This window comes from Myotis brandtii, unplaced genomic scaffold (assembly GCF_000412655.1).
Source record: "Myotis brandtii unplaced genomic scaffold, ASM41265v1 scaffold45, whole genome shotgun sequence".
NCBI classification, from domain to species: domain Eukaryota; kingdom Metazoa; phylum Chordata; class Mammalia; order Chiroptera; family Vespertilionidae; genus Myotis; species Myotis brandtii.
The window spans coordinates 5,100,124-5,112,303 of NW_005367209.1; the positions used below are offsets into that span (position 1 = coordinate 5,100,124).

Here is a 12,180-nt window from a genome sequence, read left to right on the forward strand (position 1 = left end):
TTCTACATTTTATAGTTTTCTCTAACTTACTAGCTCTTCAAGTTAAAGTTCTTCATAAACTAAGGCTTTTTCTAATGATTGCATTTTGTGTGTGTTTTCTAGCTTACTCATGTGACTGCACTAAAATCTAAAGATCTAAAAGGTATGTACAAATATGGAAACACTGTTTTCACTTCATAGTTAGCATATATACAATATTTCCTTATCCATTTTGACACACTGTTGGTCATTTAATGAATATAATACAGGGCTATCCAAAAGTAATTTTATAAACATGAAAGCTTTACATATATTAATCTTCAAGTGCATATATGTCATTGTATAGATGATCAGAGGTCTTTATCATTTTGTACCTTTCAGTATTTCCAACATTCTTCACATTACAAAATGAGAAGACTATAGCAAGGATAGAAGCCGGGAAAATGAAGGCAGCTCTACCTAATAGTTACCAATTGTGGCCTTGGGCAGTTTACTTGCCTCAGGTTCCTCAAAGCTTGTTCTGCCTACAAAATCCCTTTGTAATTCCACTTTACTTTCTCTTCCCATGGGACATAATAGTCTATGCCATTCATTTGAGGCTTAGTGTATCCTTTGTTGTTGTTGTTGTTACCCTTTATTTTTATATATGCCCTGTCTCTTCAACTAGAATGTAAACCTCTGTAGGGTGAGGAAAATGTTTTTATGTATTTCGAGCCAGTGATTTCAGAGAGGAAGGGAGAGAGATAGAAACATTTACGATGAGAGAGAATCATTGATTGGGTGCCTCCTAAATGCCCCACATTGGGAATCGAGCCTGCAATCTGGGCAAATGCCCTCACCAGGATTCAAACCATGACCTCTTGGTTTATAGGTTGACACTCAACCACTCAGCCACACCAAGCGGCCTTTTTTTTTTTTTTAAAAAAAAGCTTGATTTTAATTTTTTTTGTCTTGGAAAAAATTCTTCTGTGTCTCAAGATGGAATCTATTTTGGATTAAATGTAATGGTAATCAAAGTACATTAGTGTCTATAGATTCTCTTAATTTCTAACTTCTGAGACGATTTTGATATTTCAGATAGTCTTAGCAAGATGACATAGCTCTTAATTCCATTAAGAAATAACAAAACACTCTTGTGACTACCTTTTTTAAAAGAAGTATTACAACTTTTATGAGAAAATAATCATTGTTAGGACCACAAACTATGGTGTTTCTGTTAAATGTTGCATACTAGTCTTCAAAAAAGATGCTTATTTAAAAAATCAGGGGTTTAATGGTTAAAAATAATAAATATAAGAGCCTTCAAACACTGCATATGAAAGGATTTCATAATTACTTTAGCATGTCTTTTTTTGCCTACAAATTTAGAAAGAGATCTTAGTGATAAAATGGTATTTTTTTTAATCTACTGAGTTTTTATAATTTAAATTTTTCAGAATCTGTGGTTGAAGAAGAAAATTCTTTATCTGATAATCAGCCATTTCCTTCTCTTAAGATGGTAAGTTCCTTAGGAAAACTAGGGCAAGGCTATCTCGTTAATTCTGTTATATCTGAATAATTTTATTCTCTTAAATGAGTACTAATATGGTTGTATCAAAGGCAATCCAATATAATAAAGAGCTAATATGCTTAATTAGACTGGATGGCAGAACGACCTTCCAGAACAATCTTCCAATCTTCCAGATGACCTTCCGGAACAACCAGTGGGGGGGGGGGGGGGGCCAATGAGCGGGCTGCGAGGGCCTACTCTTGCACGATTTTGTGCATCAGGCCTCTAGTATTAATATAAACTTGTCATCATTGATGCTTTATAGAGAAGATACATTCTTATGTGGTGTACCTATGCTACTTTAAAAAAAGATAGTAATTTACCTGCTTAATACAAATTCCCACCTCAATTGGTTAATTTGATAAGAATAGGAAATTCACATATTTCTGTATATAAAAAGGAAGGAGAGGGCAGGGAAAAAGGAGTTGGGGGAGATGTGATGATAAGAGAGGCATTTAACTGTTCCTTAACATTTTGGAGAGAAATTAGATCCTCCAAGGAAAATAAGGACCCTCATTACATAAAATGAGACACAGATTTAAAGAATTTACTCTGAAAAAGTATAAGAAAAACTAGCATGAATATTTTGAAACTAGACAATTTATACAGGAATCTATCTGACAGTATCAGGCAAGCCTATATGGGCACCAGACCCTCTCCTTAGCTATGCTAAGTCTGCTTTTTATTCTACTGGCTCCATTTCCTAACTTCTACTCTTCTCCATTATCTTTTCTTGGTGATGTCACCTATAGGAGATTTCTTAAGGCAAAAATAGATCATTTCAATTTATCACAATTATTCACCCTACAGAAAGGATGCTAAAAGAGAAATCCTCAAATGGACACAGTCTTATTGGTGCATTTATTATTTTTGTCTTAGTGCATTTAAAACATGATTTGAATAATTTTTCAGATATTTCTGAACTCCAGCTAAGTAAAGTCATTCTTTCTATTCCAAAATTCCGAAATCATTTAGTTCTTAGAAATCTCGTGATTCCTAAACTTGTGACTTCATAGAATGGAAAAAAGTTTTTAAAAAAATTGTTTGTGAAAGGTTTGACAATATTTGCTTAGTCAAATAAGTTCAACACACACACTCACTTATTCACTCACTTTGACATCACAACAATTGAATCACAGAGAAATTTCAAAGCCCCAAAAAGGCCAAATACAGTCTTCTCAGTATAAAAAAGGATCTTTTTAAAAAACAATATATTTTTTATTGATTTCAGAGAGGAAGGGAGAGGGGAAGAGAGATAGAAACATCAATGATGAGAGAGAATCATTGATTGGCTGCCTACTGCACGCTCCCAACTGGGAATTGAGCCCACAACCCAGGCATGTGCCCCTGACCAGAATCGAACCTGGGAGGGACCTTTCAGTCCGCAGTCCCACCCTCTATCCACTGAGCCAAACCAGCTAGGGCTAAAGAAGGATCTTTCTGCAAATTTGATGTTTAACAATCTCAGAACTATTAATATACTAGTATATACTATTGTTCTTATTTTTTAATTTTGGTCCAGTAAAAAGGTGACAGGTGCCCTAGCTGGTTTGGCTCAATGGATAGAGGGTCGGCCTGTGGACTGAAGGGTCCTGGGTCGATTCTGGTCAAGGGCACATGCCCGGGTTGCAGGCTCGATCCCCAGTGGGGGGCGTGCAGGAGGCAGCCAATCAATGATTCTCTCTCACCATTGATGTTTCTATCTCTCCTTCTCCTTTTCTCTCTGAAATCAATAAAAATATATTTAAAAAAAATAGTGACAGGTATGTTAAATAAATATTGTTAAAGATATCAGGGGAAGAAGTTAAAAGCCTCTCACAAAATTGAGTACAACTGTTTTAGGTACTGTACTTTTCAGCTGGTTAGTATAGACCAGTAATGAGCTCAGCATGTCAGCATTTTGAAAACCCCTAGCTTAACTCTGGTGCCGTGTCACATATAGAAATTTTTTGATATTTGCAACCATAGTAAAACAAAGATTTATGTTTTTGATATTTATTTTATATATTTAAATGCCATTTAACAAAGAAAACCAAAAAAAATGAGTTCGCGTGTCACCTCTGACACGCGTGTCATAGGTTCACCATCACTGGTATAGACCCAGGGCTAGATCCCAGGTCACCAGGCTACCAAGCTATGTTCTTACTATTACATTGTCTTTTTAGTGTGCTTTATTTGCTGTTATAAAATCAAACATCATACGTATTATCTATGTTAAATGGTTTCTAAACTTTTGAAATAAATTGAAATTAAAAACACAATCTGTTTCAAATTCATTTTGCCTTGTACATGTTTCTGTATTTGCCCGGCCTTCATGTTTGAAGACTAATCAAGTCAGCTCTTTGTAGTGTTATAGCCTGGCTTTATAATTTCAATTTTATTTTCTACTTATGATGCCAAAATGGTGTTATTGCAAAATGTCTAGATAACTTAGTTTAAATAAGTTGACACCATATTATTTGTTCATTTATATACTCATAACCTTATTTATGAGCCTTGGCATAATCTTTCATTTGGAGATAACATCTTTTCAGGGATTTATCAGCATGATATTATTAAGCATCACCACCTTCAAAAAAGTTAGGAAACATAGTTTTTCATATAACCATGACTTAGTATTAGTATATTGATATACTTGAATAAAATTCAGAAGACACAACAAATGTCTTCTTAAATCCTTGAGGTCGCATAAGTTTATTGCAGTTCACTTTGGATATCCAGTAGTAACGGTGAGAAGAATTTTAGGTTAAGGATCCATCTTTGTGGTAGTAGTGATCAGTTTTCGCAGATAGTACCTAGGACTGTTGCTTTTGCTGTTTAATTTCTTTTGACTCTCTTAATTTAATTAATGAGATTGTCATTTGAGTATAACAAAAGCTAGTGATTTAATGCTGAAAGCATTTTACTCTTACTAGCGATATGTTTTCTTACAGATGGCTTTTTTTAATAATTTTGTTTTTCTCCCCTCCCCCCCCCTTATTCTACCATTCATTTCACCAAAAATAAAACAAAATTCACCACCAACAAACAAAACTCTAGGTTTTAGAGTCTTTGCCAGAAGATGTAGGGTATAACATAGAAATAAAGTGGATCTGCCAACAAAGGGTAAGTGATTCTTTGTGTATTCTCGTCTTTCCCTTTTCCTCTGTGTTTTAAATACATTCACTCTTATCTTTTTGCTTTAATGGAGTAAGTGAAACTGAAAACTTACTGTGGTTTCTTCCAGTAAGCACAGTGCTTTTAGACCTTTTTAATAAAGCATATTTTATTTATTTATTTTTAAATGTTTTTATTGATTTCAGAGAGAGGAAGGGAGAGATAAATGGAAATATTAATGATGAGAATCACTGATCGGCTGCCTCCTGCACACCCCTTACTGGAGCTTGTGCCATGACTGGGAACTGAACCATGATGATCTCATTCATGGGTTGATGCTCAATCACTAAACCACACTGGCCAGGCACATAAAGCATATTGTATATACTTATACTAATTTGTGGCTACTTAAAAGTAGTAATGAATGTATTATAGTAGAAATTTCCGTATTCATGTGTCTCATGTGCACATTTATATGGGTGGTTTCTGGATATGCTCATAGGTGAACAATAAGAACACTTGGCAGTCAGAACTCTATAACTTTGATTAGTTTTTATTTTATCTTCTCCATCTAAACACATAATAATGTCCTAAGCAGTTTTCTATTAAGTGCTAGTAGCTAGTAATAATTAACCAGGAAAATAAATTTTTACAAATGTGTTTTAAATCATTCCCAGATTTAGTCATTGTTTTGTTCAATAATTATATATTGAAAAGCTGTTAAAGGCCAGGTATTTTCTGAGTGCTGGGATCAAGTAGTGAAAGAATAAAGCCTTGCCTTCCTGGAACCTTTATTCTGGTCGAGGAGAACAGCTATTGAATGTATCAGATGAGGGTACTTGATAGGCCTAAGATCCAAAGAATGAGAAATTTAACTAGTAATTCTTATTTACCAGGTTTTGTTGTTGTTTGCAGTGAGTTAGCAAATGAAGTGGAGCCCTTTTGTCCTAAAGTTTATGAAGAATATATAAAACTATTTAAAAAGTCACAGTAGATTGCAAATTTCCAGTTTTAGTTTTTATTTATCTTATTAAAACAAAAGTCTATTAATGGTATAATTGCTTTGCATATAAGTGTCTCTATACCTGAATTATGATAGCTGCACTGTCGCTAAGTAGCAATGTGTTCATGGGCACGTCATTTTATCTTTCAGGTCTTTGCTTTTCTCATCTGTAAACTAAGAGTTGGACTAGGTGTTCTCAAGATTTTTTTTCCTAGCACTGTGATTCCAGAGTAGTTATGGCTTTTGTTTTCCTATTTGCTTCTTCTACATAGGATGGAATGTGGGATGGTAACTTATCAACATATTTTGACATGAATCTGTTTTTGGATATCATTTTAAAAACTGTCTTAGAAAATTCTGGAAAGAGAAGAATAGTGTTTTCTTCATTTGATGCAGATATTTGCACAATGTGAGTAATAGTCATTTTTCCCTCATATACTCTCTTACTGTAGATAGGACTTAGTGTACAAAGATTATGGTTGGAGGTGGGGAAGTGCCCAGACTTTACCCTTGATTTATCCTCTCAGAAAAGTTATATATATTCTCACTTCCCTTCAGGACTACCTGCTGGGATGCCCTTCACTCCTGTAAACTCCATACCCACTGGGTCCTAATACATCATACCCTGTATTGCATGTAACATCTTCCTTACCAAATTATAAGCCCTTAAAGGCTTTCTTTTTTTTTTTTAAATATATTTTATTGATTTTTTACAGAGAGGAAGGGAGAGGGTTAGAGAGTTAGAAACATCGATGAGAGAAACATCGATCAGCTGCCTCCTGCACAGCCCCTTTTGGGGATGTGCCCACAACCCAGGTACATGCCCTTGACTGGAATTGAACCTGGGACCCTTCAGTCTGCAGGTCAGTGCTCTATCCACTGAGCCAAACCAGTCAGGGCCCTTAAAGGCTTTCTTGTTGCCCATTTCTGAGAATGCTTTAGCTCTTGTATAGAAAAATTAAATTTTTTTTTTATTTTTTGTCTGAAAGGCAATACACACATGTTAATGGTGATTATATCTCAGTAATGGGATTATGCTTGGGGGGATCTTTATATATTTTCTAAAGCTTCAAAACAATATATTACAATTATCTTGCCAATGAAAAGCATTTTTTAAATTGTCTCTTTTAGGGTTCGGCACAAGCAGAACAAATATCCCATATTATTTTTGACTCAAGGAAAGTCTGATATTTACCCTGAACTCATGGACCTCAGATCTCGGACAACTGCTATTGCAATGAGTTTTGCACAGTTTGAAAATCTACTGGTAAGTTATGTTTGAATTTCTTAATTTTCATTTTTTAAAAATGCGTTTTAGAGAAGAAATTAAGTTTCATGTTCCATTACACATCTAATTGGTTAGTTTTGACCTATTTATAGCAAGCAGATAGTTCTAACTTAAAAATGAGAATTTTAGATCTCAGAATCAAAAGCAATTACTTGAATAAAAAAAATATATATTTCCTTGAATGCCTACGTTAAGTAAGTTTTTGTAGTTGAGTGGATTTTATGATTTGTCTAAAATGGCTTAATAATGTAAGTTGTGTAAGAAAAATTATACATTGTCTTTTCCTGCCCACTCAACTTTGGAGAGCACTGATTTAGAATATGACCATTTAGCATTTGCAGTCAATAAGTTACTTTTTCATGAGTAATTTATTTTTCTCCCATTAGGGGATAAATGCACATACTGAAGATCTGCTCAGAAACCCATCCTACATTGAAGAGGCAAAAGCTAAGGGACTAGTCATTTTCTGCTGGGGTGATGATACCAACGACCCGGAAAACAGGAAGAAATTGAAGGAATTTGGCGTTAATGGTCTAATTTATGATAGGTATTTGTTTTTCATGAAAAACTTTCATGAACTGTTAGCAAAAAAGTAGCTTTCATTTTATAACATAAATACTATTAAACTTAGTTAAGTTAAAATTCAGTAGCTCAGCCTGAGGTTTATCTTAACATTTGTCAGTGGAATTTTTCATACTTTGGAAATCACGTGGGAAGCTTGTTCTGGTGACTGGGCTCTAAGTTACCTTGAGGGTGAGGTGGCGTCTGCCCCAGACCACTTCAGTCTGCACCAACTTTCTTAATGATCTTACCCAGTTCTGTGGCTTTTCATACCTTTATATATTCCTAAATTTTTATATCTCCAACTCAGATCTTTCCCTTGACCTCTGCCTAAACTTTTTTTTATATATAAATATATTTTTATTGATTTGAGAGAGGAAGGGAGAGGGAGAAAGAGATACAAACATTAATGATGAGAAAGAATTATTGATCGGCTGCCTCCTGCATGCCCCCCACTGGAGATCTAGCCTGCGACCTGGGCATGTGCCCTGACCGGGAATGGAACTGTGACCTCCTGGTTCATAAGTCAACACTCAGTCACTGAGCCGTGTTGGTTGGCTCTCTGTACTTTTTTTTATCTAGCTATAGATTTAACCGATTTCAATATAAATGACAACTCTGTCTTTCCAGTTTCTCAGGCCAAATCCTTAAAGTCCTTCATGATTCTGTTCTTTATCTCATATCCCAAATCCAGTCAAACAAAATCATGTTGATTCTATCTTCAAATATATCCTGAATCTATCAACTCACCATGTTTACTGTTGTCACTTGCAAGCTACCTCATTTCCAAGGTGCATTATTAAAAGAGCCTTCTCACTGGCCATTGCCTCCACCCCTGCCTCCCTGCTGTCTGTCTTCAGCACAACAGCCAGAGGGTGCCTGTTAAAATCTCGGTCAGATTATGTTACTGCTTAAAACCTAAGAGTAAAATTCCGGGTCCTTTCCTCCCCACCCGTCTCTCCCCGCCAATGTCAGTGTCTCAGTAAAGTCTTCCCTGAATATCCTAATTCAGATAACAACTGCCATTCACAGTGAACAACTGACTTTTCTCCCTAGCATTTACCACCATCTGACATAATATTTTACTTGTTTATTTTCTGCCTGGCCTCCCCCACCCCAGTACACCCAACACAAACATAAGCTGCATGAGGGCAAGACTCTGCCTGTTTTGTTCATTGCTGCATCTTCAGAGGTTAGAACAATATCTGATACAGAGTGGACTTCAAATATTTGTTGAACAAATCTTTTTATTTTCTTTTTTCAGTCTTTTTTTTTATTTTATTGATTTTTTTACAGAGAGGAAGGGAGAGGGATAGAGAGTTAGAAACATCAATGAGAGAGAAACATCGATCAGCTGCCTCCTGCACACCCCCCACTGGGGATGTGCCTGCAACGAAGGTACATGCCCTTGACTGGAATCGAACCTGGGACCTTTCAGTCTGCAGGCCGACGCTCAATCCACTGAGCCAAACTGGTTAGGGCATTATTTTCTTTTTTTGTAAGTTCCCTGAGTGTTTAGATGTAAGTTTGAGTCGCTAATCTGAGAAATGAAAAGGTTGCTTAATATAAAGACATGGGGTTGGAAAGGATGTTATTTACTCTGCTTGCTAATACTTGCGCAGCATCATGCAAAGAGTAAGTGATGAACTTCTTACCAGTCCTGCTTTAAAAAAAAAAACACCTTCCTTGGATTTAGTTCATATTACTGCTTGTCCTATAAAGTTATATCACTTTCTTAATAAAACTTTTTTTTTTTTTACCATTGTGTCTGAATGAGTCTGGTTTTAAAATTGCAGCTCAGATAATGTTTGCCTTTCTTTTAACTACTTGGTTAATTTTGCTTTAAGCAACAGATTTCATAGGTCCTTTTAATAAATATATCCAACTAATTAAAGGAAAAATAAAATTTTAAATCAACAATTTGAAGGAAGTGTTTGCTTTAGCAAAAATTTGAAGATTTTTTTGTTTCTTTGAGGAAGAAGAAGGAATGATTGTAATTATTTTTGGGCAAGAAAATGTATTGTGAGGTTATACCATGTATAACTTTGTAGGGTATACACATTTTAGGCAGACCCATCATCTCAAGGGCCTTACTTGTTTGGAGCCAAATACTGACATGTAATTGAGAACAGGAAGATGCTATGCAATATAAATAGCCCTAAAGAAAATGAGTTCTTCCTGGCCCGAGGTCAATAAGAATCATTTTAAAGAGGAAGCATTGAGATGGATTTGGGGGTGTGGTTAAATTTGTTTTGACAGGATATGCATTTTAGGCAGAGGCTAGAACATGAATCAGGGCAGGACTGTGTTGAAGGTGTGGAGGATTTTGAGGAGACACCCAGTACTGGGCTCCTGCTAGAGTCTGATGACAGGTGAGGTGGGTTGTGTTAGAATTGGTTTTTACCCTCGAAAGTTTTTTTAAAATTTTACTCAAAGCAGTACATATGTATGCATAACTATTTGTGTGTCTTTGTGTGTGTGTGTGTGTGTGTGTGTGTGTGTGTGTGTGTGTGTGTGTGTGTATGGCTTAAAATTACATTATATATGTATATATTGTTTAGAAATGTAAATAGTTTTGTAAGACTTAGAATTTATAATAAAAAAACAGCAGGTCCTGGCCGGGTAGCTCAGTCGGTTAGAGTATCATCTGATACTCCAAGGTTTCTGGTTCGATCCCTGGTCTGCACACATACAAGAATCAGCCATTGAATGCATAAATAAGTGGTACAATAAATTGATGTTTCTCTCTCTCTCTCAAATCAATTAATCTGTCAATAAAAGAGGCAATCCCCTACTCCTGTCCCTTTCATTGTCTCTAGCTGAGTTCCTATGCCCTAATTTTTTTAAGCTGTTTCTTCTGGTACTTAATGTGCTTATGCTATAATTTTTTCATTATCAAATTTTGACATTATATAGAAGGTTTTGAATGATTGTTGATTCATAGTCTTTCATTCATTTTACATTGGGGAGAATTATGATGAGGATGGGTATTTTAGTTAATCAGGAACTAATTTATTCTCTTCTTTTACAAAGGAATTAACACAGTAGATTCCCATTTCATCATGGTTTTATGATATATTATCATATAAACCGGTACGTTTGATTTTCTGATATTTGGAATTTTTGCATTTATGATAATAACGGAGATGGCCTTTATTTACCTTTCTTGAATGGTTTGATTTTTGGTGTGGAGATAATACTTGCTTCGTAGAGTAAATTGGGCAATGTCCCTCTTTTTATAAAAAAATTACTGTGTCTGCTCAAATAATTTAAAAAATACACTAACACATTTAAAGAACATTATCATTAAATTATGAAGTCCCCCATGAGCCTCTTTCTAACTCTGTTCCCTTATCTCCTCCCTCACATATAACTGCTTATCAAATTATTATTCTCGTTAACATTTCTTTTAATTCTATCGCTAAACAATATACCATTTGGTTTTGCATGGCTTTAATCTTTATTTGTATTTTGTTGCATGCAGCTATAATCTGCCCTTCTTCATGGCTGTAGAGCATTTATGGTTTTATGTGTCTACTACAGTTTATTCTACTATTTGAGAACATTTTGGTGGTTGCCAAGTTTTTGCTATTACAGCATTTGCTGTAAATATTGTTGACCAGGTCTAGAATATATTTGTAAAGTTTCTCTAGGGCAATGACTTTCAAACCTTTTTGATCCCAACCCAATTAGATATGCATTTTACGTAGCAACCCAGTGCACACAGAGATTAAATGTTTCTGCAAGCATTGTGGCCAGGCATAAAACTCCATGTTAGAAATCATTTCCTTAGAATTTTAGAAATAGTTCTCTGTTACCTTCATAAGTCCAGTGTTGCTGTTGAGGATCAAGAAACCATGTTCAGCCCTAGCCGGCTTGGCTCAGTGGATAGAGCGTCAGTCTGCGGACCGATGGGTCCCGGGTTCGATTCCGGCCAAGGGCACATGCCTGGGTTGCGGGCTCGATCCCCAGTAGGGGGTATGCAGGAGGCAGCCGATCAGTGATTCTCTCTCATCATTGATGTTTCTATCTCTCTCTCCTTCTCCCTTCCTCTCTGAAATCAATAAAGAAATATATTAAAAAAAAAAAAAAAGAAACCATGTTCATTCCTGTTCCCGCACATATGGTTTCTTTGTTTCCTGTCAGGAAGCTTGGAGAGTCTTTGTCACCAGTGTTCTAAAACTTCATAGAAATGGGTCTTATGGGTCTGGTTTCACCCATTGTGCCGGGCACTTTTAGCCCTGTTAGTCTGTTGAAAATGTGAAAAGTTTCATGAGTTGCTTCTTAGATTTTTGTCCCTTCCATTTTTCTGACTTTTTAAAAAATCTTTGTCTTTTTGCTCCACTTGGAAAGATTTCTGCAACCTTACCTTTTACCCATTCTATTGAGGTTTTCACATCTGCTGTTGTGTTTTTCATTTCCAAGGACTGTCTTTTTTCCCTAATGCTCTTTTTTCTGTATGTGTAACATCCTGTTTTCATTTTATGAAAGTACTATTTCTCTGAAAGCAGAAGTTTTTGTTTGTTCTTTTGGAATTTTCTTCTCTTTTACTCACCTGTTAGAAGTTTTCCTCAGATGTTTGGAAATCTTTGGCTGCTTCTCCTAAGAGATTGGAATCTACAAAGCTTGTTGGAAGCCGGAGTGTGTTAACTTGGATTTCACTATGGGTGATCTAGGTGGCCTGTTTGATCAGACCTCTGATAT

At 35.7% G+C, this 12,180-nt stretch overlaps 1 protein-coding gene across 5 annotated transcripts in view; it reads left to right on the forward strand.

Annotated features, from left to right (window-relative positions):
• Nucleotides 1-12,180, forward strand: part of GPCPD1 (glycerophosphocholine phosphodiesterase 1) — a 58,707-nt gene that overhangs the window by 43,677 nt on the left and 2,850 nt on the right. For 3 of the 5 annotated variants that reach the window (XM_014546483.1, XM_005874668.2, XM_014546484.1), the window contains 6 exons: nt 103-142; nt 1,416-1,477; nt 4,568-4,633; nt 5,900-6,036; nt 6,759-6,894; nt 7,302-7,462. In XM_014546483.1, the coding sequence (XP_014401969.1) occupies nt 103-142; nt 1,416-1,477; nt 4,568-4,633; nt 5,900-6,036; nt 6,759-6,894; nt 7,302-7,462 (602 nt within the window). Of the gene's footprint in view, nt 1-102; nt 143-1,415; nt 1,478-4,567; nt 4,634-5,899; nt 6,037-6,758; nt 6,895-7,301; nt 7,463-10,509; nt 10,570-12,180 lie in introns of all 5 variants that reach the window. The other 2 variants (XR_001363791.1, XM_014546485.1) reach the window with 2 other exon arrangements.